At 36.5% G+C, this 26,373-nt stretch overlaps 1 protein-coding gene across 3 annotated transcripts in view; it reads left to right on the top strand.

Moving 5' to 3' along the window:
- The first annotated feature begins 2,696 nt into the window (after positions 1–2,696).
- LOC129263385 (mucin-2-like) overlaps positions 2,697–26,373 on the top strand; it is a 46,720-nt gene continuing 23,043 nt past the window's right edge. The window contains exons 1-13 of one of the 3 annotated variants that reach the window (XM_064100882.1): positions 2,712–2,860; positions 5,176–5,302; positions 7,755–7,905; positions 9,435–9,593; positions 10,204–10,293; positions 12,286–12,416; positions 13,602–13,746; positions 15,513–15,623; positions 16,359–16,506; positions 20,740–20,862; positions 23,505–23,651; positions 24,012–24,098; positions 25,012–25,065. In XM_064100882.1, the coding sequence (XP_063956952.1) occupies positions 5,199–5,302; positions 7,755–7,905; positions 9,435–9,593; positions 10,204–10,293; positions 12,286–12,416; positions 13,602–13,746; positions 15,513–15,623; positions 16,359–16,506; positions 20,740–20,862; positions 23,505–23,651; positions 24,012–24,098; positions 25,012–25,065 (1,450 nt within the window). In that variant the 5' untranslated portion in view covers positions 2,712–2,860; positions 5,176–5,198. Of the gene's footprint in view, positions 2,861–5,175; positions 5,303–7,754; positions 7,906–9,434; positions 9,594–10,203; positions 10,294–12,285; positions 12,417–13,601; positions 13,747–15,512; positions 15,624–16,358; positions 16,507–20,739; positions 20,863–23,504; positions 23,652–24,011; positions 24,099–25,011; positions 25,066–26,373 lie in introns of all 3 variants that reach the window. The other 2 variants (XM_064100884.1, XM_064100883.1) reach the window with 2 other exon arrangements.

Raw genomic sequence — 26,373 nt, 5'->3', positions numbered from 1 at the left:
AATCCAGCCTTGGCCATTAAATGTTGTGTTGGGAAGGAGAAAAATAAATTAAACAGAATGGTGAAAGTTTGAAAGAAATCGGACAAGCAATAAGAAAGTTATAGCTGCTTTAAAATTGAGATCACTAATACTATGTAGAGATTTCAAATTGGCAACTGGATAAGTAAATTATGACAAGGGGCAAGGACAACTTTCCCATAGGCCATGTACTTTATTATCAGAGATTAGTGGTTTTCTCCTAAGTACCCATTCCCCTGGGACAGTAATCTAAATATAACCCAGATAGTATATTGTTTTATGTCCTCATGAAAGAAAAATATTAATTTGAAATAAAACTTTTGGGAAAAATGACATTTTAGCCATAATATGTATTGGAGTACATGGAAGAGTAGTCCTTGCCTTACATCACTATGACATCCTATATGCGGTCAATTTGAAGTCTCAATGGGTATAGTGATTACCAATATTTAAAACTTTTAAAAATTAATAACTTTCTTGTTGTTTGTCCAATATTGTTCAAACTTTCACCTATCAACTTGTCTGATTTTTCTTTTCCTTATAAAAACAAATTTTTATTTGGGTTGGATTCCCCTTTAAGGGGGTAATCCAGGGTGAAAAAATTATGATTTGAACAGAATTAAGAAAAAATGAGATAGACAAAACACAAAAAATTTGATCAAAATCGGACAAGGAATAATAAAGTTATGGCATTTTTAGGATTTGCATTATTCCGGTGAAACAGTTCTAGGCATGTCTTCATAAATATTCAATGAGCAAACTGATGATGTTATATATCCCCACTTGTTCTTTTGTATTTTATTGTATCAAATTAGGTTTATTCACAATTTTTCCAAAGTACCAAAGTACAAAGAACCAAAGTACAGGAATAACAACTGATTAAGTGCATTATAGGCATTCATTGCTGCAACCTATTTCATTATTAAAGGAGACACATTTTCACACATGTATGACACAAATGAAACAGTTATGAATTCATGTAATAACATGGGGAAGAAAAGTAAAAAAAGGAAAGTGGTTGGTGTGACATCATCAGTCCATCTAATGAATATTCATGGCGACGTGCATATAAATGTTTTCAAAATATATTGCTAAACTTTAAAATTCAACAACTTCGATATTTTTTATCAGATTTTGATGAAATTTTCAGCATTTTGCTCTGTGAATTTTACTCTATTCATTTAGATATGAATATTTTCAGTCCGGAGCATCCCTTTAATGTTTTCTTGCGAAAACTCCCTATTGACGAGAATCACGATGTAAAAAGTGCTTATGTCAATGTTGTATCAATGAAGTGTATTATGGCTCTGTGGATTAGTTTGTGGACTTTCAAATAGAGGATCGTGGATCCGAATCCGAGTCGTAGCCTCATATTTCTCCTCCGAAAAAAATGATACACTTTGTGCTGCTGATGTAAATGAGCTTACCTGACAGAAATTCATTCTTCGATTTTTTTTCCTGCACTGTAGAACTTCCTGCCGGGCTAAACCCATATCCAAGTTCGTTAGAATCGCCTAAATTGTATGTTTGTATGTGTGTGTTTTTTCACAATGCAAACAGCATACACAGACAAAAACTAGGGTGCACTTGCAGATGATAATACATACATAGTAGGAACTAAGCTTAAACATGACGAATAAAATTATGTTTGAAGCGCATATACATGTTAGGCCTATATGCGATATGCGCTACACAGGAAATGAATATTATAATGATCATCAGCACAAAGAATCACTGCAAACTGTTATGAATTCTAAGTTGCTTTGGAAGCATGCTTTAAGATGCAGTTGATGATAGTTTGAATCGGTAAATTGCCACTTGGTCTAACCTCCTTAGTCTACTTTCTGATCGGTCTCATCCAAGCCATCTTTTGACTCCGAAGTGTGACGTCACGATGTCATGACAACGAACCATCTTGATCATGATTTAAAATCTTGCTTAGAATGTTCAGTATTTATTAAAGTCTGAATACATGAAATGTATTTTTTTTATTGACCTCGCGCTTCGCGCTTCCGTTATGTAATTAAGCTTTATGAGGCTTGTGTGTAAGAATAAAGTTAAGATGTACTTTAAAACTATTTAAGAATAAATTTCCCTTAAAAACGCAGAAAAATCGGCTTGTATGGGCAATCAGGGATAATGAGGGTGAAAATATTTTCCACCCCCTCATATGAAAATGGAATTGGATCTACGTGTATCATACTAATTCTTATTCTCACTCTGGAGTGTGCACAATGAGATGGGGGGTTTTTAGCCCAGAATTATGAATTATGCCGGATTATATAGGCATATATTATGTGTACCTTCCAATTCTATGACCCCGCCCCCACCCCCTTCCTCTTTTTTTTTCAACAGTCATTTGATTTTCTTTGCAGTGTGCAAGGGCCGGGTTTGTCATATAGGAACCTCCATAACTTTCCATTTTGTATGTTTCTTTTATGAAAACCCCGCTCCCTTTAAGTATTAATGTTTATTTTTTAAACAGTCCCCGCCCCCACAAAACCATCACCATATTTTGTATTGATTCGCAGAGTTTAGACGCTGGCCCTCGATCGACCCCCCCCCCCCCCCCGACAGCACATGAATATTCATGAAAAAGTTTCTTCGAGAAAATCATATTATTACGTCATCCTTATGCATCGTGACGTCACAGTACATGTGCTTATAATTTGCGAGGTAAACAAATGGCATGCACTCGCGATGTGATCTTGGCAGGGAAAGGCGAGTAGCAACTTCTAATCAACATAATAATTAGGTTTATTGTCTGAAACCAGCTATAAATGATGTAAGAGAGCTTTCGATCACGTACCAGGGTTAAAACAGGCCATAGCTTGAAATAGAGGTAAGTTAAATTGACATGATAATTAAAGTAAACTATTCTTTGATTTGAACCAGACGGGGAACCAGACTCCGAAGCGGGAAAGCAGGAGGACTCGACCGGGCGGTTTCGGCCTAGCCACCCTTCGTCAACTGGTGTACAGGAATGGAGGTCTAGTCACGTCGTCACGGGCGAACATACAGCTGGCAGCCGTCTGTTTCGAGGAGTTTTTAAACATTTTTTTTAATTTTTCCTCGTACACAGACGGCTCGCTATCGTGCAGCCACCATTAGGGGGTGAACAATGCAAAATCCCCTGACGGGGCTCATCGATTTTTGTCTTTATTTCATAAAAAATATTGAAAAAGATTTGTACCAAAATAGAAATCATTCCGTTTTGGCCTGAAATGCACCAAAACGGGGGAAAATAAACTTTAAAGGGGAAAAAACAGTGACTTACTTCGGCTGTCGCGCAACTTCACTTCCCTGATTTATCCGAACTTAATACATAAACATATGGCCATTGAGTCCCTGGCTGTACAGATTGAGCTAGAACTTCGGTCTCTGTATTTGGTGAGTGGAGCCAACAGAGTTCAGCGGAATAACCAACATAACAGAGACCAAAGCTTTTGGTCTAGGGCGAACACTGTCACTGAAATAATAAAGGCCCAGGCTCTACTTTTTGCTCTGATATTATAATCTCACATAATCGGCTTAGTCGTGATATAGTATTCAAAATAACCAATGGCAATATGCTAGGCCCTAGCCTAGGCCTAGAACATTTTAATAAATGAAATTTTTGCTCGCAATAAACAGAACTTTACCAGAGTGCAATGAAGTTGCATTTATTATGATTGCGATGCTGTATCCATATCCAGAGTCAGTCAGATGGAGACCAGTGGCACTGAACTCATTAAATTTCTGTCTTTTTCGCATTGTATTCAACCTGACCAAACCTGGTTTACCGAGATGTAGATCTCTTTCCCCTTTTTTTATGGGGGAGGGCTTCTTTTTTATTAATGTTCTTATATAGATTAGATCTAGATCTATAGTCAATATTTTACATATTGACGTCTAAATTTTCTTTTCCATAGTCTAGAATCTACATCAATTTGTACTCTAAATATTTTGTTGTTGGGTGATCTTTGTCTTTCATTTCTTTTCAACTTAAATTTCATTGTAGACCTAGGCCTAGTTATAGATCTAGATGTAGTAACTTTTATTTTCTTATCCGACTAGATCGAGACTCTATATACCCTTTTTAAAAATTTGCCTGAGTTTCTTGTTCCTTCCTTTTTTCGAGGGGGGTTGGTCTTTTTTTCTCTCTTTTTTCTTACCCCCCCCCCCCCTTTTTGTTTTATGGTTTAGACTCTTCTACTGTATAGTAAGCTGATGTGGTAAAATGTGTACCACTGGCCTGGCGGGGCATGCGCGATAGCTCAAGTTCCCTAGTACCGAGGGATGGGGTTGGAGCAGAGATAGTCTAGATCTATAGACTACCGTATATACATCTCTATGGGTTGGAGGGTGTGTGTAGCACACTGGCTTGTCATGGAGTAGAAACATCCATCCCTGTGCTCTCATCAGTGCGTGAGTGCTCAACAATGAGGAGCGCAGTGCTGCATAGTCAGGCCTGCACCAAGATCTAATCCTCAGCATAGAGTATACTATGGGCTAGAGGCTGTGTGCACACGACAATAGACCCAAACCCCCAAGCCCTGTGCATTCATCCATGCTTGGGTGCACAACTCGGCAAAGCTGCATAGTCGGGCCAGCCAAGGGATCTAATCTTCTCTTGGAGAGTCAGGATTACAGCGCAGAGGACGTGTTTCAACTACTACAGTTTACTAACTCCTCTTTGCCCTTTATCTCTACAATCCGGGTTTCTTCTTACCTGGCTAATTCCCGAGATGCATTTACTTAGGGATTAATAGGTACACCTGTAAAGAAATGTTTGTTTTTTTATATCGATAGAGCCCCCAAATCTGTGCAGTATCCCTTTTATGAGCATACATGTATCTGGGCATTTCTATTAAAAGAAGACACGCAACGCCAGATTTAAGCAAAGTATTTCTACATGTACATTGTCGCGTCTTAAAACCAAGCCAATTCTTTTAGTTATTTGACTTGGGCTCTATGACAACACAATGTAGTAATTACTGTGCTGAAATTTGGTTTGTCAAAGTAAAATACTTGGAAATGAATTGAATACAACAGTAAGCATGTTAAAGCCAAGTAAAATACAAAGTACCGTAATTTACTTTTTTCAATCAATACTTAGAATGGAATATTGGGCCTGAAGTTTTATATTTTTAATTCCTTTACCATTATGTATTTCAGATCGTTTGGTTCAAAGTCTAGTGATGTCGGCGGTGAGTGCCATGGCCCAGAGTTTGCTCTACAAATCTATCCTGGCGAGCGAAATGGACATCGACCCGGAGCTAAGCAATCTTAGCTTTGCTCTCAGGTGAGTGTGAACTCTTAAAATATGAATAATAATAATAATTTAAGATTTGTGTAGCGCACATATCTGTCGATGACACTCAAGGCGCACAATCAACTATTTATACAATACAGAAAAAAGAATTAATAAATTCACAGAAATTGAACAAATTGACAAGAAAAAAAAAATACAATCAGTTAAAGTTGGTAGTCAAAATAACAAGTGGGCCTAATCCCACAATTTAGGAAATGCTTCCTTCATGAGGTAAGTCTTTAATTTGTTGTGGAATAGCTCTCTCGACTGGATTCCACAAACGGGGACCAGGCATTTAAAGGACAAGTTCACCCCAACAAAAATTTGATTTGAATAAAAAGAGAAAAATCCAACAAGCATAACACTGAAAATTTCATCAAAATCCCATAGAAAATAAAAAAGTGATGACATTTTAAAGTTTCGCTTAATTTCCCAAAACAGTTAATATATGCACATCCAGGCTGGTATGCAAATGAAGGAGACTATGACGTCATCCACTCACTTTTTCTTTTGTATTTTATTATATGAAGTATGAAATATTCTAATTTTCTCCTCATTGTCAAGGGATACAACGATTAATTCCTCCCTGAACATGTGAAATAAGCATTGTTTAATACTACTAGTATATGGTTCAGTCAAGTTAGTCCTTTTTGTCAAATCTATAAAAAATGAAATATTGTATGATTCAAACAATAAAAAACAAAAGAAATAGTGAGTGATGGACATCATCCCTAGTTGTGCACATCACTGTTTTGTGAAAAATAAGAGAAACTTTAAAATAACTTTAACTTTCTAATATATTACATCCGATTTTGATGAAATTTTCAGCACTATGCTAGTTTGATATTTCTCTGTTTATTCAAGTCAGCATTTTCCTGGGGTGGACTTGACCTTAAAGGAAAAAAATGACACGGAGGCTCAGGGCGACTTCACCCCCGGAAATGCTCGAAAGAGCCCTGGAAAATATAAACGATAAGTCCCATTCACTTCAAAGCTGTACATGTAGATCCTTGTGGAGCGCTGTGGTCCAGTGGACTAGTCTTCTGACTTTGAAACAGAGGGTCGTGGGTTCGAATCCCAGCCATGGCGTACATGTAATTTCCTTCAGCAAGAAACTCATCCACGTTGTGCTGCACTCAACCCAGGTGAGGTGAATGGGTACCCGGTAGGAAGAAATTCCTTGAATGTTTGAGTGCCTAGGCAGCTCAGCTAAAGCCGGGGTAGTAATAGCAGGGCCCGCTGGTAGAACAGTTTTTTAAACTGAAGTGGCTACCCTGGGTAAATATACCTATTATTATTATCCAATGTTGCAGAATTAGGCAGTACGTTGTGAGCAAGAGACACCAAAAAAAATACAGGTAGTTACGTGAGTTCAACTACCACCTGATTTTCCAACAAATAATAATATAATATAGGTATATTTACCGAGGGAAGCCACTTCAGTTCTGAAAACTGTTCTCCCAGCGGGCCCTACTATACTCCGATACTCTTCGCAAGATCACAAATAACATGATCAGTATTTTCATTTGGTGATTCTGGTATACCTAGAACTCGAACGCATTGTTTCTGCGAGAATACTTTTCAAGGTTATTCACTTTTTTTAATTCAATTCATTTATTTCCATATTCAAATTGTACAATATAAAAACATGATAAAAATACAAACAAGAGATAATTAAGAATGACAAAATACAAAAAAATATCGGTATCAACAGCTACAAAATACATAGAATAACCAAAGAAGCAGAACATATGTAACCTGAATATGGAGGAATTGCCAAAAATCCAAAGATGCTTCACGGGTGACGCGATTCATTTCATTTTTCAACTTATTCGTGGACTCTATTACACAGAACGGAATTCCTAAGTTTTCTTATCAACTGAAATTTCCAAATCATGAAGACGACCAAGCTTTTCCTCAATCATGACGGAAAGCCTGGACTTGCGCTTCTCCATGTTGCTTGTAAATCGAAAACATTTCTTTCTCCATTATCTGCTGAACCGTGGTCTGAACGGCATTTTCGTCTTGGAAGAATTCTTCTAGCGTGTTGATTTTTAGCTGTCAATGATATCCTTGATTTTGTCCATTTGACAATCTTCGTTGTGTTTCTCCACTCCAGTCAGTGTTTATTGAAATACTCCAAGCAGTCATATCCATACTATGCGTCAAAATTGAAAACAAAATACCATCAGTAAAATTGAGCACAAACTTGAACTTGATCTTTGTTATTCACATGCAATCACATCACATGGCATTATAGAGGATAAAAGGAACCAGAAATCTGATACTGTACAAATATTCATATAAAAAAAAAATGTTTTAATATGAAAAAAAAGCATGTACATGTATGCAATGGGAATGTTTTCCAATGTGGATATAAGGAGAGATTTCTTGAGGCTTCTTTCAAATTGCAAAAGTTTATTTATTTGTATTAATTTTGTAGCACACCTTTTGACCTGGGTCACGAGAAACTTCCTGGACCGCTGCCTCCTCTACCTGCTTGGATGTTGGACACACCCATGTATAGTAAACTCCCCATGGTTCCGGCGCCTAAGGGCAAGATCGTTCTCTTCACTACCGGTCTTTGTAAGAAGGTATGTATGTATGTATGTCTGCTATTAATCTTTGGCGGAAACGGATGTAATAAAGATATGCATTTTGTCACCACAGACTGGATATCAACCACTTTAAGACCTATATAATGTACATGCAGGCCTGCTTCCTTATCTTACACTGGTATACAGATATGAGGGGGTTATTGTTGATTACCCTCCCCCAAAAAACAATAAAATAGATCAATAAAAAATCTGTATTTGTATATATACACACCTGTACCAGAACATTCTGCTCAATAGGGCCGTCTGCACCAGCCCGAGTTTTCACATTACCGGTAGCGCGCTATTTTTGATTCAGCAAATTATCCTGATCTGAACAATCTTGAGATTATTCTTAATGGAGACGCAATTATCGCGCTCGTTCGCTGGATTAATCTCAAGATTGCAATCCCAAGTCAACTTGGGATTTTTTTGCAAAATAGCACACTATTTTACAAATTATCCCGCTAATTCGCAGGTGCAGACGCGCTCAGAATTATTTATCCACTGATGGACACTACACGTTGCTTGCCACATTGATCAACTTCTTTCATCATTTTTGTCTCACCTGCATAGCAGAGTGAGACTATAGGCGCCGCTTTTCCGACGGCGACGGCGGCGGCGGCGTCAACACCAAATCTTAACCTGAGGTTAAGTTTTTGAAATGACAGCATAACTTAGAAAGTATATGGACCTAGTTCATGAAACTTGGCCATAAGGTTAATCAAGTATTACTGAACATCCTGCCTGAGTTTCATGTCACATGACTAAGGTCAAAGGTCATTTAGGGTCAATGAACTTAGACCATGTTGGGGGAATCAACATCAAAATCTTAACCTAAGGTTAAGTTTTTGAAATGTCATCATAACTTAGAAAATATATGGACCTAGTTCATGAAACTTATACATAAGGTTAATCAAGTATCACTGAACATCCTGCATGAGTTTCACGTCACATGACCAAGGTCAAAGGTCATTTAGGGTCACTGAACTTTGGCCGAATTGGGGGTATCTGTTGAATTACCATCATAACTTTGAAAGTTTATGGATCTGATTCATGAAACTTGGACATGATAGTAATCAAGTATTACTGAACATCCTGTGCAAGTTTCAGGTCACATGATCAAGGTCAAAGGTCATTTAGGGTCAATGAACTTTGGCCAAATTGGGGTATTTGTTGAATTACAGCCATAAATTTGAAAGTGTGTTGGTCTAGTTCATAAAACTTGGACATAATAGTAATCAAGTATCACTGAACATCCTGTGCGAGTTTCAGGTCACATGATCAAGGTCAAAGGTCATGTAAGGTCAAAGAACTTTGGCCACGTTGGGGGTATTTTTTTAATTGCCATCATATCTCTATAAGTGTATTGGTCTAGTTCATAAAACGTGGAAATAAGAGTAACCAAGTATCACTGAACATCTTGTGCGAGTTATAGTAGTTTTCAAAATCAGCACTGCTGCTATATTGAATCGCGTGATGCAGGTGAGACGGCCAGAGGCATTCCACTTGTTCCATTTTGTATTTAGCTTCATCAAACACCAGAAAATCTTGACTTTGATCCCGTTGCTGCGGGGTTGTGCTGTGAGTATAAGAGCCTTCACGACCCTCACCTCAAGAGCCATTACACGAAACAGGTCACCTACGACAGACTCATCAATTCCGGGTATATCACGCATGATGGCATGGTAAGCATAATGATTAATTGATGGTCGTAGGAAATGTAAGATGGGGAGATACATTGAGGGAAACATTGAAAAAAATATATATAAGTAGATAAACAGATCCATGGATCAATTGATACAGTAGATAGAGATATATGGATGAATGGATAGATGGATGGATGGATGGATAGATAGATAGATAGATAGATAGATAGATAGATAGATAGATAGATAGATAGATAGATAGATAGATAGATAGATAGATAGATAATGAACTGATGGATGGATGAATGGAGAGAGGGATGGAGGGAGGGAGGAAGAAGATGGATGGATGGATAGATAGATAGATAGATAGATAGACAAGAATTGATGAATGGATGGATGGATGGATGGAGAGAGGGATGGAGGGAGGGAGAAGATGGATGGATGGAGAGATGGATAGATAGATTGAGAGATGGAGGGATGGACGAATGGATGGATTCATGCATGCATGGATGGTTGGATAGTCTCATTAAACCAGCTTCTCTTGATGTTCTGGCAGGCTGAAAATGATGGATTTATATGAAATGACTAGATAGTTGGACAGATGAAAAAAAGTTGATGCACTTTTGTTCCCCTTTGTTTGTTCCTACAGGTCAAATGTACACTGAAAGAGTTCAACGATTATCACCAGTATCTGAAATCTGTACAACTTGAAAAGATCACACAGGAACGGAAGAGAATGGTGAGCTTTTAAAGGTCAAGTCCCCCCCAGAAAAATGTTGATTTGGATAAAAAGAGAAAAATCAAACTAGCATAACGCTGAAAATTTCATCAAAATCGGATGTAAAATAAGAAAGTTATGACATTTTTAAGTTTCGCTTATTTTTCACAAAACAGTTATACATGTATGCACAATTCAGTGACATGCCAATGAGAGAGTTGATGATGTCCCTCACTCACTATTTCTTTTGTTTTTTATTGTTTGAATTATACAATATTTCATTTTTTACATATTTGACGATAAGGACCAACTTGACTGAACCATATAGTATTTAACAATAATTATTCCACATCGTCAGGAGGAATTTATTGTTGTTGCACTTGACAATGAGGAGAAAATAAGAATATCTCATATTTCATATAATAAAATACAAAATGAATAGTGAGTGGAAGACGTCACCAGTTTCCCCATTGGCATACTGACTAGGATGTGAATATAACTGTTCTGTGAAATTAAGCGAAACTTTAAAATGCCATAACTTTCTTATTTTACATCCGATTTTGATGAAATTTTCAGTGTTGGATTTTTCTCTTTTTATTCAAATCAATTTTTTGTTGGGTGGACTTGTCCTTTAAGTCTTTGCACATTTCATATTGATGCGAGAGGCATATCCTTAAAACACAGACATGAGCAAGCATACACTGCACCCAGTAGGGTAGTCTAATACATGCAAGTGCTAAAATTAGCCCAGCCTTTGCAGAGCACACACCATGATCTTGCGCAACTTGATTTTCAGCCAATGAAGCAACCGTATTCGGGACTTGCGTTTGATATTTTGATGTGCGTTTAAATGCAACTCTTTCTTCAACAGGCCCCAGATCTACAGGTACATGTAGATCTACCGTGATATGGTTACGATCATCCTTGATTTTTAAAGACTTTCTCATGAAATAACTGTTGACTGCAGCTACATTCTTTTACCTTTAAGCCAAACATAAACCCGAGCTTCGCATTTTAGCTTAACTTTTAAATCCTAATCCCCATATGATCCTGAACAAAACCCTGCCACAGCACCCTTACTCCCACCCTCTATCTGTAGAGAAATTAGCGGTGGAGCAATTGTCCATGGGGGGGCCAGTCAAATATATTGCTGTACACACGCGTGACCAAGGAATTTCCAAACACCCCCTAAACGAGTTTTTCTCTGTGTGCAAAATAGCCCCCTAAACAAGTTTTTCGCGGGCTTTATTTACACATTCTCGGCCCCCAAACAAGTTGTCGCCAAAATATGACCTTGGGGAAAAAGCTTGTGAAAAAAAACATACTTTAAACACGTTTGGCGAGTCTTTGAAAAAAGCTTAGAGAAAAAAATACCCTAAATACGTTTGACCCCGCGATTGACCATTGACCAGTCTTTCAAAACCACCCTTTTTATTGAAAATCTGTGTTTTTGATACCCTTAACGAGTCCATGCGCAGACCGCGTCCAAAACTGAAAAAAAAACACCCCTTTAAACACGTTTTTTGGTCACACGTGTGTACAGCAATATATTTGACTGCCCCCCCCCCCGGGCAATTGTCGCAGGAGCAAATGTCGCGTTACGGGTCTGACCACATCACTGGCTTCATTCAACCCATACATGTTCTGTACCTCACGTTTTCCTTTTCTGTCTGTTATTACCGTGTGGAATGTTATGTCACACATTGTGATCTTGTCCTTTTCTATTTTCCATTCTTTTCTTGCTATACACATACATAAATCATTTCTTTTCCTTTATGGGTGCTTCAACATTCCCCATCTCTAAATCTGTTTCTTGCTTTTCCCTTTTTCTATTGTTTATCTCTCTGACTTCTCTCTCTCTCTTCTCTCTTTCTTCCTTCCTCACTTTATCATTTCCCTCGTACTCATTCTATCTCTGTCATTATCTCTCTCCTCCTTTCATTCTCTTTCTCTATATCTCCATCTCTCTACCTGTCTACCCATTTTCTCTCGCCGTCTTTTTCCGTCCCCAAGTTGCTCAAGGACAGAGACCGGCTCCACCGGCAGCGCAAACAGAGCATCCGCAAAGATGTTAGCGAGAGAGACCGGCTTATCAAAGATTCTCTCATTAAGCAGAAGAAAGCTAGGGAGAAGGAAAGAAAAAAGTAAGTAGGGGAAGGGGGCAGTACGAACAAAGCCTTTTTTTGCAAGGTTTTATGAATTCCGCAAGGAAGATATACATATGAAAGACTCTTTATTTTTATTTTTGTAAAGAGAGTTAGAGAGAAAGAAAGAAGTATGGGGTGGAGTTGCAAACAAAGCATATTTTTCATAAGCGTTTACTCCTGGCAAGGAAGATGTACTTTAACATGAATTTTTCGTATTAATTACTAACCAGAAGAAAGTTAGAGAGAGAGAAATAAAGAAAGAAGTATGGGAGTGGATTGAAAAGAAAAACAGCAATAGGCCTACATATTATGCAAGGGAGGCGCGATAGCTTCAGTCCGGAGAGCGGGGGTTTCGGATTCCGATGACCCGGATTTGATTCCCACTTGGTGCGCTGGTGCCCTTTGGCAAGTCATTAATCCTCATGAACAGGTCCCTCCGAGAGGACCTTAAGCCATTGGTTTTCTGGTTGCTTGCTTACAAGCATTCATGCCTTCTTAGCAATCAGGTAAAAAATGTCATAACCATAAAGTGATTTAAATAGAAATATCCATTCTTTCATTTAAAGCAGGAGAAAGTTTAATAGCGAGGAAGAAAGAGAGAAAAAGGGAAGCATGATTGGTGCAAACAGCATATTTGCAAGGATATAATTCCAATGAGAAAGATCTGTTAGATATTAAAGTCTTTTGTTATGCAGAATAAAAATAATAATAATAATAGTAATTTTACATTTATACTGCGTAATTTTTATTTGTGCATGTATATACTCAACTGCGCATTACAATACTTAAAACGTAAAATAGTAAGCAAGATAAATAATGTACACAAGAGTACAATTCAACTGGAAAAGGGTAGCCTACTATCTCTAAAAATCATAGTATTCAAAAAGTCACTTATTTCTTGAAACTCTTGAAAAAAGGTAGGTTCTTAGTTAAGTTTTGAAGTTTGTAATAGATATTGCATTTCTTATTGAGAGAGGGAAGAAAGATATCAAGAAAGAATAATTTAGAGAGGGAGAGAGAGATTTGTTAATCAAAGTTTCTCTCATTAAGGAGGAACATTTTCTCAAGGACAAAGTTAAGAAGAAAAAATAGTATAAAGTGTCCATGATGATAACAACGATAGTAAGATCACCCAAAGTAATGATTCTTCAAATAAATAATTACTGTTTCGCTCTATGATAGGTTATCTCGTAAGCTCCAGAATGACTACAGGAAGACGATGATGAGGCTGTTGGACCAGCGACGTAAGAAGAAGGCGCTCCAGCAGAGCAGACGGAAGGAGAGCGAGGAGAAGCATCACAACATCAGGGCAACACTGGAAGAGGAGGTGAGGAGGAGGATGATATAGGGTGGTGGTGGTGATAGTGGTAGTAGCAGTGTTGACGTTGATTGTGCTGGTGATGATGATTATAATGAAGTGATGATAGTTGTGGTGGTGATGATTATGATGATGATGATGGTGAAGTTGATGAGGGCGATGATGATGATGATGCTGGTGAAGTTGGTAATGGCATTGATGATGATGATGATGATGACGACGATGGTGGTGGTGGTGATGGTGATGATGATGGCAGTGATGGTGATGGCAGTGATGATGATGATGGTGATGATGGTGATGGTGATGATGATGATGGTGATGGCAGTGATGGTGATGATGATTATAATGAAGGTGATGTGGTGATGATAGTTGTGGATGCAGTGATGATAATTATATTCTTGGTGGTGATAAAGATAGTGGTGTTGATTTGTGAATGTGATGATGATGATGATGATGGTGGTGGTGGTGATGATGATGATGGTGATGGTGAAGTTGGTGATGGCAGTGATGATGATGATGGTGATGATGTGGTGGTAGTGATGAAAATGGTGATGATGATAATGATGATGATGATAAATGATGGTGATGATGATGATGGTGATGGTGGTGATGATGATGATGGGTATGATGATGATGATGATGATGATGATGATGATGGTGATGATGATGGTGATGATGATGATGATGATGATGATGATGATGATGATGATGGTGATGGTGAAGTTGGTGATGGCAGTGATGATGATAATGATGATGGTAATGATGATGATTGTGATAGTGATAGTGGTGGTGATAGTTTTGATTTTGATGATAGTAAAGTGATAGTGGCATGTTGAGGGTCATAATGGCGGTGATGGTTGTGATGATTACCGGTAGATATAATGTATATTTCATTATTTTTTAAACAATTTTATGAATGTTGTGGTCATGAGCTACAGTGTATATAAAAAAAAAAGAATTCAAAAGAACATTGAAAAAAAAAATGAAAATAAACCTTGGTCAACCCTTGCATTAAAATGATTTACTCATAAAATAGTGTCTTGTTTTACTCAATATTTGCTCTCTTAAAATGAGACACTGTTTGGCCATTACCCATTTTATTGATACTTAAAGGTCAAGTCCACCCCAGCAAAATGTTGACTTGAATAAATAGAGAAAAATCAAACTAGCATAACACTGAAAATTTCATCAAAATCGGATGTAAAATAAGAAAGTTATGGCATTTTAAAGTTTCACCTATTTTTCACAAAACAATGAAATGCACAACTCAGTGACATGCAAATGAGTCAGTCGATGATGTCCATCACTCACTATTTCTTTTGTTTTTTATTGTTTGAATTATACAATATTTCATTTTTTACAGATTTGACCGTAGGGACCGACTTGACTGAATCATATACTATCAAACAATGCTAATTCCACATGTTCAGGGAGGAATTAATCACTGTTTCACTTGACAATGAGGAGAAAATTAGAATATTTCATATAATAAAATACAAAAGAAATAGTGAGTGGATGATGTCATCAGTCTCCTCATTTGCATATAAACCAGGATGTGCATATAACTGTTTTGTGAACATAAGCGAAACTTTAAAATGTCATAACTTTCTTATTTTACATCCGATTTTGATGAAATTTTCAGTGTTATGCTTGTTGGATTTTTCTCTTTTTATTCAAATCAATTTTTTTGGGGGGTGGACTTGTCCTTTAAGAGAATAGAGAATGCAACTTAGATGTACAATTGTTTTTTCAACCCTGACTCTCAATCATAACAGGCTCAATTAAAGAAGAACTCGATCAAAGCTAAAAGAACGTCGGAGGAGATCAGACGAGAGGAGCAACTGAAAGCTCAACATGAAAAGGAGGAGGAGGAAAAGGAGAAAAGGGTAATTCAAAATAATCAGGAAGCAATTGATTTTTTTTAATTCAAATTTATAGCACCATCATGAAAATTAAGGATAATATGCAGCGATGAATGTAAATGCTAGTGTTGCCATTTTGAGGCTTAAAGGTGTTTCAGTAAGGGTTCAAACCTCTGTTTGTTATCCATTTTGGGGGCAATGTAAACATTGTCAAAGTTGAAGATCAGTGGACTAATTGGATTAAAAGCTAGAGTAATGCAACTGTTCTTACAAACTCCCCCTGACCAGGGGAAAAATTGTCCCGAAGGGCTCGGGGTGATTCCCTCCCCGCCCCCCCCCCCCAAAAAAAAAAAAAAAAAAAATGAATTAAGTAAATAAATAAATCAAATTAAGAAAAAATTAATAAATGAAAATCAATTAATTAGATAAATGAATAGTTAGATAAATAAATAAATAAATAAATAATGAAATAAATATATAAATAAATAAATAATTAATTAAATAAAGAAAGAAAGAAAGAAAGAAAAAAACAAAGAAAGAAAGAAAGAAAAGAAAAGAAATCAAATTAAGAAAAATCTAATTTAAAAAAAAAATGAGCAACAAGCCATGGAAATTTCTTTTTTTAAATAAAGCCTCGGAATAATGCCTATTCACTGCCATGTTAATGCTTGTCCAATGTTGCAGAGTTAGGCAGTAGGTTGTTAAAAGTAGCCCCTGAAAATAAAAAAATATTTTTCTTTGCCTGTCGTGACTTTACAGTTGGAAGACCAATGGACTCGTCGAGAACTCGCCCGGGCGAAGAGGATGATGAGAGAAAAACTCCTGGAGGCTCAGAAGAAAGAGGAGATGCAAGAGCGAGTGCTAAGGAGGGAGGAAATGGTTGCTAAGCAATGGGAAACGCAGGAAGGTGACCATGCACTTCTGTATAATTCAAGGCTGCAGAGATTTCAAAACTCGGCAGCCCGTCTAGTTTCCCTCACTAAAGAACATGACCACATACAGACATGCCAACCGTTCCCTTTATAGAGTATTTGTTCCTCTTTTTTGCTATGAATACACCAATACTTTTTTTGTATGATTTGTTATTTTTCCAATCATGGAGTATGTATTATACACAGTGCGTGACACTAGCGCCGGTCCGACGGTCCCAGACCGGTAAAAATCACTGTCGGGCCAGTAACTTGTTGCATGAAAAGAACAAGTAAATTCTTGCGTACGAGCACATGTTTAAAAGGGTGAATTATCAAGTTTTCAAGTACACCTGTAGAGTCATTTCACATGTTTTTTTACCGATCTCACTACAACAGGCTGGCGATCGTTACATTGAGACAAAGTTTTAAAAATACCTTTTTTTGCCAATAAATACTCTTTTTTCCTTCTAAGAATACTTTTTTTTTGTAAAAGGTTGGCAGGTCTGCATATAATACCTTCTCTTAAACAATTGCACTGGCTTCCCCATCAAATCACGCATACAGTTCAACGTTCTTCAAACAATCAAATCTCTTCATGGACATGCTCCAAAAAAATATCTCTCTGAATTAATCCTGGCATACATTCCCAGTATGTCCCTTCATTACTTAACTATCGGAGAAGCAAAAACTACATATTTTTGGTGATAGGTCCTTTTCAAGCTTTGCACACATCTTTGAAATACTCTTCCGTTCGTTGCATCCCCAATATCACATTGTTCAGATCCAATTCAAAGACTTATCTCATGAAAAGGCATATTCATAGCTCCATTTACAGTGACCTTGATGTTTTTAAAATTTATTGTTACATAATTTCTAAATCACTTTTGTTTGAATATTTCAAATTTCTACATTGTAAAGCGGTATATATGACTAAGTTATCATTATTAATTCCATAAAACAAAGAAAAAAAAACATATTTTATTTTTTTGGAGATAGAAATCAGAAACATAAATCCTTTCAAAATTCCCTTTGTCCAATTGATCATTGGCCCAGCAGCCTCTGCAGACCTGCCAACCAGTACGTTTTAGCCGTATTTAGTACGTTTTTGCAACCAAAATACGGCAGTACTTTTTTTCTTTGAAAAATACGTTTTTGATTAAAAAAAAATAATAATAATCTCTATATGTCTCTATTTCATAAAACGTGCACAAATATGGTTATTAGATCAATGTAATTTCAGGTAACTTTTTTTTTTTTTCCAATCATTTTGTTCAAACCAGGGTGAAGATATACACATGTTTTAATGTTGTTTTTTTCATCTGCAAGAGCAGTGCGCATTTTAGCGTGCACGCAGCTTGAGCGCCGTGATGAGCAAGTGCGCCAAGCATTTTATTATGAAATACACTTTTTTGGAGAAAAATACAGTTTTTTTTTATCATAGAATACAGTTCTTTATTCCCAGAGGTTGGCAGGTCTGCATCAACATCTATTATGCATGTGTGTCCAAAATATTTTCTAGCTATGATGTATATTCATGCATTCACTGCGCTTCTCTTTGTTCGAACAGGACATTGTGCAAATTTCCTGTTGAAAAAATTATGACACTGATTGATTTCACTTATATTCTCACTTTTATAGAGTCTATCACAAGGTGATGTGTTCTCTTTATGAGAGGACAAGTACAGAGGTTTCACAACATTATATCATTGCTGAATCGTTTGTCATACATGTATGATTAGAATGAGCGAAAAGATATGTTCTGGGGTATATTTTCAGTGTCCAAAAGGGGAGAGTTGTTCATCTGTGACATCATAGATCTTGGTTGCATTGCCAATGGGAGGATCTCCATAGCATTAGTGATCTCGACATTCAAATGCTCATAACTCTTCTATTGCTAGTCCTATTTTACTCAAACTTTTGTTGATCTTATTCTTTGATTTTTCTGCTTTCACAAAAGCTAACTTGCTCCAAGAGTTTAATTCTCCTTTAAATCGTTGAACACCAAACAGGGTAGCAATAACTCTCCCATCTTTTAACAATTTGTTTTGATGCCGCCGGGGCTTGAATGCTCTACTGAGCAAACACTAATGTTAAAAAATATGTTACCTGCCACCCCCAAAGCTACAATAAGTCACCAAAATGAAATTTGAGATTTTTATTGACTTTGATAGAGATCATTCTAAGTTTTAGAATTATATATAACTTTACAACTGATCAACAGAAACCCACACTAGTACTTGAGTAAATGCAGAAGAATATTCACCAGAAAGATAGATAAATGAAAGAAAATATAAACGATAGATTTAAGATCGATACACAAAGGAACTACTAATGAGTAAGTGAAAAGGTAAAATATTGAATTGATAGAGCAATACATAATGCGATGAAATAATAAATGAATACAAAGTAAGAGATGAATTCAAATAGAAGACAAGAATAGTTAATTTCCCCTGTTATAACGCAACACTGGGCGCAGGCCATTGATTTCCAGGTTCCATGACATTTGCTCTGGCGACAATTGCTCCGAAGGAAAATCTGCACGTTAAGCCGAACCTAAAACCTAACCTCCACCACTAAATAAACCCTAATCCTTAATAATTCTGAACCAAAAACTCTATTTCAATCCTAACTCTAACCATATGCCCCTGAGATATTAAAGGAGAATGAAACCCTTGAAACCAGCTGAATCCATATCAAAGAGAAAAATCAAAGAAACATATTGTTGAAAGTTTGAGGAAGATTGAATGAATAATAAGAAAGTTATGAGCATTTGAATGTCGAGATCACTAATGCCTTGTAGATCCTCCCATTGGCAATGCGACCAAGATCTGTGATGTCACACACGTACAACTCCCTCATTACTTTAGTACTTATTTCACTTATATTCTCACTTTTATAGAGTCTATCACAAGGTGAGGTGTTCTGTTTATGAGAGGACAAGTACAGAGGTTTCACAACATTATATCATTGATGAATCGTTTGTCATATGATTAGAATGAGCAAAAAGAGATGTTTTGGGGTATATTTTCAGTGTCCAAAAGGGGAGAGTTGTTCATCTGTGACATCATAGATCTTGGTCGCATTGCCAATCGGAGGATCTCCATAGCATTAGTGATCTCGACATTCAAATGCTCATAACTCTTCTATTGCTAGTCCTATTTTACTCAAACTTTTGTTGATCTTATTCTTTGATTTTTCTGCTTTCACAAAAGCTAGCTTGCTCCAAGAGTTTCATTCTCCTTTAAATCGTTGAACACCAAACAGGGTAGCAATAATTTTCCCATATTTTAACAATTTGTTTTGATGCCGCCGGGGCTTGAATGCTCTACTGAGCAAACACTAATGTTAAAAAATATGTGACCTGCCACCTCAAAGCTACAATAAGTCACCAAAATGAATTTTGAGATTTTTATTGACTTTGATAGAGATCATTCTAAGTTTTAGAATTATATATAACTTTAAAACTGATCAACAGAAACCCACACTAGTACTTGAGTAAATGTAGAAGAGAATTCACCAGAAAGATAGATAAATGAAATAAAATATAAACGATAGATTTAAGATCGATACACAAAGGAACTACTAATGAGTAAGTGAAAAGGTAAAATATTGAATTGATAGAGAAATACATAATGCAATGAAATAATAAATGAATACAAAGTAAGAGATGAATTCAAATAGAAGACGAGAATAGTTCATTTCCCCTGTTATAACGCAACACTGGGCGCAGGCCATTGATTTCCAGGTTCCATGACATTTGCTCTGGCGACAATTGCTCCGAAGGAAAATCTGCACGTTAAGCCGAACCTAAAACCTAACCTCCACCACTAGATAAACCCCAATCCTTAATAATTCTGAACCAAAAACTCTATTTCAACCCTAACTCTAACCATATGCCCCTGAGATATTAAGACTGTAGCAAATGTTGCAGTAGTCCAGATTGGACCTTGTTGTTTGGAAGTGCCCTTTTCAAAAGCTAACATAGAGGGCACATGTCTCCCAATCTCTAATCAGCACCAATCCACTCATCTTCCCTCCCCAAGATGAGTGGATTGGCGCTGATTAGAGATTGGGAGACATGTGCCCTCTATGTTAGCTTTTGAAAAGGGCACTTCCAAACAACAAGGTCCAATCTGGACTAATGTTGCAGGAGCAAATGTTGTATCACCGATTCCCATGTAGGGTGCTGTGATAAAGAACAAAAAGTCATGTTGTTTTCCTGTTCGCAGATTATCTCACCAGTATTAGAGAATATAGACAAAAGTCGGCTTTACGAAAGGAGGTCTTCGTTGGTGAGCGACTTGAGAAGAAAGTAGAGGACTTGTGCCGTAAATACACCGCAGGACCGAAACGTAAGTATGAAAGGGGTCAGGCTGTATTTGGAAGTTGACTCATAAGGGGAAGTTCACCGTGATTAATGCAGAAAAATGAAGAAAAAAAAAATAGATATTGGTGAATACCTGATGAAAATCTATCTAAGAACAATGGAATTACAAATTTTAAGAATTTAGATTTTCTGGGTCCCGTCTTACAAAGAGTTATGCTTGATCCGATCAACCACAACTATGGAAAGCCAGCAATGTCATCATCTAAAATGCATGTTTGTTCAGAATATTTTACTGATATGATGTGCATTGATTGTTTTCTCGAAAATTCAGTGTGCTTTTCCTTATTTAGACAAGACATGTAAATTTCCTGGAGATAAAAATCATGACATGGTTGGATTTCCATAGACTTTAAGTTGATTGGATCAATCGTAATTCTTTGTAATACTGGGCCCCATCTTACAAAGAGTTGCGATCGATCCGATCAATCGCAACTATGGAAAGCCAGCAAAGTCAACATATAAAATGCATGTTTGTTCAAAGAAATTTCTATGTATGAATGCATATCCATAAATTCATTGATTTCTTGACAATTTGGTGTGTTCTCCTTTGTTTACAAAGGACATTTTGCAAATTAACTGTAGATAAAAATATGACATGGATGGATTTCCATAGTTATGATTGATTGGATCGATCGTAACTTTGTAAGATATAAATTCCTCATAATTCAATTTTCTCAATAAATTGAAAGTTATTTCACTTTAAAAAGTTACATCGCTAGGCACATCATTTATACTCCCTTCTATATAATATCTTTATTCATCATGTTTCATTTAAAAAAATGAATTTATGGAAATCATATTACGAGATATATGGGGTACCTGCTCGTATATAACGTTATAAATTCAAAACCTTACTATTATTATTATTTATTTGACCAATATAAAAAGTACATACACATTACATTAGAATTAAAAAATTACAGTACATGAACATGCAAAGAAATGCGGGAACGGCATGTGGGTCAGGGGGCACAAAAGCGAAATCCATCACTGTTGCCCGAAGGCATGAGCCCCCACACATGCCGCTCCCAAGACATAAATAAAATATATAAATACTCTTACACAAAATATTGCACGTCAAAAAAGGGAATACTGAAAAGGGTGCCAAAATAATTAATTAGATAATCTTGAGATGCATTAGAAAAAAAAAAAAATACCACTGCAAAATTGTAGAAATATAACAAGGTAAAAAATTAACACCTCGGTGCAGAACAGGAATATGAAAAGGACATGTGGACCCAAGATTGGAACCATGAAGACATGCATGTAATTAGCCCCATTGAAAGCAATGTATTATTGGCCTCTTATGAACCAGTACTGGCCGCACGGAAACGCTGTTAGCCTAACAGATCGCTAACAGTAGGTTCAGTCACATCTATCAGATAATTAAAGGTCAAGTCTACCCCAGAAAATTGTTCATTTGAATCGATATAGAAAAATCAAACAAACATAACGCTGCAAATTTCATCGAAATCGGATGTAAAATAAAAAAGTTATGACATTTTTAAGTTTTGCTTATTTTTCACAAAACAGTTAATGCACAACTCAGTGATAAGCAAATGAGAGAGTCAATGATGTCCATCACTCACTATTTCTTTTGTATTTTATTGTTTGAATAATACAATATTTCAATTTTTACAGATTTGACAATAAGGACCAACTTAACTTAACCATAAACTATTAAAATAATGGTAATTCCACATGTTCAGGCAGAAATAAAACTTTGTGTCACTTGACAAGGAGGTGAAAATTAGAATATTTCATTTTTCATATAATAAAATACAAACGAAATAGTGAGTGGATGACGTTATCAGTCTGCCAATTTGCATACCGATCTGGATGTGCATATAACTATTTTGAGAAATTAAGCAAAACTATAAAATGTCATAACTTTCTTATTTTACATCCGATTTTGATGAAATTTTCAGTGTTTTGCTTGTTGGATTTTTCTCCCTTTTTTCAAATCAACTTTTTGTTGGGGTGGACTTGTCCTTTAAGCTAAACTTTGATCCAAGATGTAAGTAACGCATTGTTGTGGCATAAGGCATCGCTGCGACATTACCGATTGTAACAGGGCCTCTGTTGGTGTGTTGTAAGTGCTAACAAACGTTTCTGTGCGGTCTGTACAGGCCAATGATACATTGGCTTCTGCGGGGCTATAAACTATGAATTCATATCTTGAGACATCATGGACCGATTCCCACCGAATTTGTGTTGTGGAGGTTTTTCATCATGCTCTACTGAAATTTGGTATAAAGAATGGAAAAATGCAAAATAAAGGAAAATTGGTGATGCCATACTTCGGGGCCCTGTCTTACAAAGAGTTGCGATTGCTCGGATCAACCTCAAGTACATGTATATGGAAATCCATCAACATATTTTTTTTCTTCAGGAAATTTGCACCGTGTCATTTGTAAACAAAGAGGAGCACGGCAAATTTTCAAGAAAGCAATGAATGCATGAATACACAGCTGATCTAGGAAATGTATGAACAAACATGTATTATAGATATTGGCGTTGCTGGCTTTCCATAGTTGTGGTTGATTGGATCAATCGTAACTCTTTGTGAGACAGGGCCCTGTACTCTACTGTCTTTCTTACCATTAGGCGGGAGGAGGAGGTTTCCACCGATCAATCCCAAGCTGACAACCAACATGACAACATGGAATGTGAAAGAGAAACTCTGCAAGGAGAAAGAGGAGACGGGATCCACTACCACTAGTACTGATAAGCTTCCTCCAATCATCTATTCAGGTGGGGGTGATGAGGATGATGATAATGATGATGATGGTGATGATGATGATGATGGTGATGGTGATGATGATGATGATGGTGATGGTGATGGTGGTGATGGTGATGATGATGATGATGGCGATGATGATGGTTATGCTGATGTTGATGGTAATTGAGATGATGGTGATGATGATGATGATGATAATGATGGTGATAGTGATGATGATGGTGGTGGTGGTGATGATGATGATGATGATGACGGTGAGGATGGTGAGAATGATGATGATGATGATGCACAGTTTATGGCAGTTTGAAGACCGTCATGGGCCACCATCTATTGTGATTGTCGCTTTAACATTTTCATTTTGTGATCGTTTTCAGATGAATCAGGAGTAGACAGACGTCGCAGTGGCCCGCCCTCTATTGTCATCTATGAAACATCCTCTCTACCTTCTGTTAAATCCTCAGGTAACACATTGATCATTTAAAGTGATGGTCCGGGCTGAAAACATTTATATCTAAATAAATAGAGTAAAATTCACAGAGCAAAATGCTGAAAATTCCATCAAAATCGAATAACAAATAACCAAGTTATTGAATTTTAAAATTTATCAATATTTTGTGAAAACATTTATATGCACATCATCATGAATATTCATTAGGTGGGCTGATGATGTCACATCCCCACTTTCCCTTTTCTTATGTTATTACATGAAATAATAAATGTTCAATTTTTTCATACTTGTGTAAATTATGTGTCTGCATTATGATGAAATAAGTTGCGGCAATAAATGACTAATGCACTTAATCAGTTTTCAATCCAATTGTTTTAAGTTCTTGGTAGAAAATTTTTCAATAAACCTAATTTCATATAAAATACAAAGAACAAGTGGGGATATGACATCATCAGCCCACCTAATGAATATTCATAAAGACATGCCTAGTACTGTTTCACAGAAATAATGCAAATCTTTGGAATTCAACTTCCAACCAGGAAAAAATAAATGGTTTCAGTATAGAATTGCCTAATTTAATTTTTCCCTCTCCATTTGTTCATTCATTCACTTCATTTATTTCATTTATTTCACTTTTATGATGACATATATTATTTTTTGTAAACAAATTTTCGGCATTACTCCTATGTGTTTAAGATCGCATGCTCGATTTGTAATGAGAATCATAAGTCAGAAAAAAATGGAACCAGTGGTATTCCACATAGGAGTAATGCCGAAAATTTGTTTACAAATTATAATTTCCTCCTATTAATGCCTCTTTATTTTCTATGACATATATTGTCTGTATGATCATACAAGCAAAAATTCTATAGCATTTTCTATCTCCTTTTTTTATATTTTTGTGGGTTTATTTATCATCTTTTTAGAGTTTTCCAAGGAGATTGTCACCATAGTGGAGGAGTTTGAGCCTCCGACTTCAGGTAGGTGATATCTTGATTATGATGATGATGAGGATAATGACAGTGATGATGATGGTGATGATGACCATTGTGGAGGAGTTTGAGGCTGGGACTACAGGCAACGTCTTGATGATGGTAATAGTGATGATGATGATGGTGGTGATAATGATGTAGGTGATGATGATGATGATGATGATAATGGTGATGATGACAATGGTGATGATGATGATAATGGTGATGATGATGATGGTGATGATAATTGATGACGATGATGACGATGATGATGATGATGATGATAATGGTGATGATGATGATGATAATGACGGTGATGATGAGGTTGATGACAGTGATGATGTTGATAGTGATGATGACCATTGTGGAAGAGTTTGAGCCTGGGACTACAGGCAACATCTTGATGATTATGATGGTAATAGTGATGATGATGATAGTGGTGATCATGATGATGATGGTTATGATGTTGACGATGATGATGACGATGATGGCGGTGATGATGATGATGGTGGTAATGATTGTGATACATTGATTGTGACGATGGTGATGATAATAATAATGATGATGATAATGAACACAATGATACGATGATTGAGATGATGGCTGTGATGCGATGGTGTTGATGATGACGTCGCCCAGTCTCACTAGATGAATGTGAAAGAGTGACATCACAATGCGGGAAGAATAAGGATTAATCATTTATCTGTATAACAAGAACTTCATAATGAGTGTTAGTGTGCCATGTATAACAAAACGCATAAATTGGCAGCATTATTTCTCTTTAAAGATAAAAGAAAGTTGCAACAAAAATTATTTCCTGAAAAAGTCTTTTAAATCAAGGTTAATTGTCACCGTATTATCATATTTCTATATCTGGTACAGTAATGTAAACTTCTCTTTGTGAAATGAAATCTTAGCTCAAAACCCATAATTCTCATGATCACTAACACAGAAAAGCATTTGTAGGACAGTATTAATATTATTTGGGAAAATGCCTGACATTTGATTGAATTCTGTGCTTATTTTACTCATTTCTCATCAATTACAAATTTTCTTCCAGTCATTTGGCCCATATATTGTATTTATACATACCAACACCTGGGTGGTCATGTTATTGGATTATGTTCAAACTCATTTTGAGATTTTACCACAACTGGTATTTACAATAGGTCTTTGATGCATAATTACTAACCCTCAAGAAATTTTCGATCCTCATCATCTAATCTCTTACAAATTCCAGTTGCTAAGAAATCATGCGGGGATCGGGCCTAGCCTGTGGAATTCTCTCCCACAGAGTTTGAAAACCCAGACTTCAGT

Source organism: Lytechinus pictus, chromosome 6 (genome assembly GCF_037042905.1).
Source record: "Lytechinus pictus isolate F3 Inbred chromosome 6, Lp3.0, whole genome shotgun sequence".
Taxonomy (NCBI): Eukaryota; Metazoa; Echinodermata; class Echinoidea; order Temnopleuroida; family Toxopneustidae; genus Lytechinus; species Lytechinus pictus.
The sequence above is the reverse complement of the archived record's forward strand: the minus strand, read 5'-3'. Positions and strand labels throughout refer to the sequence as shown.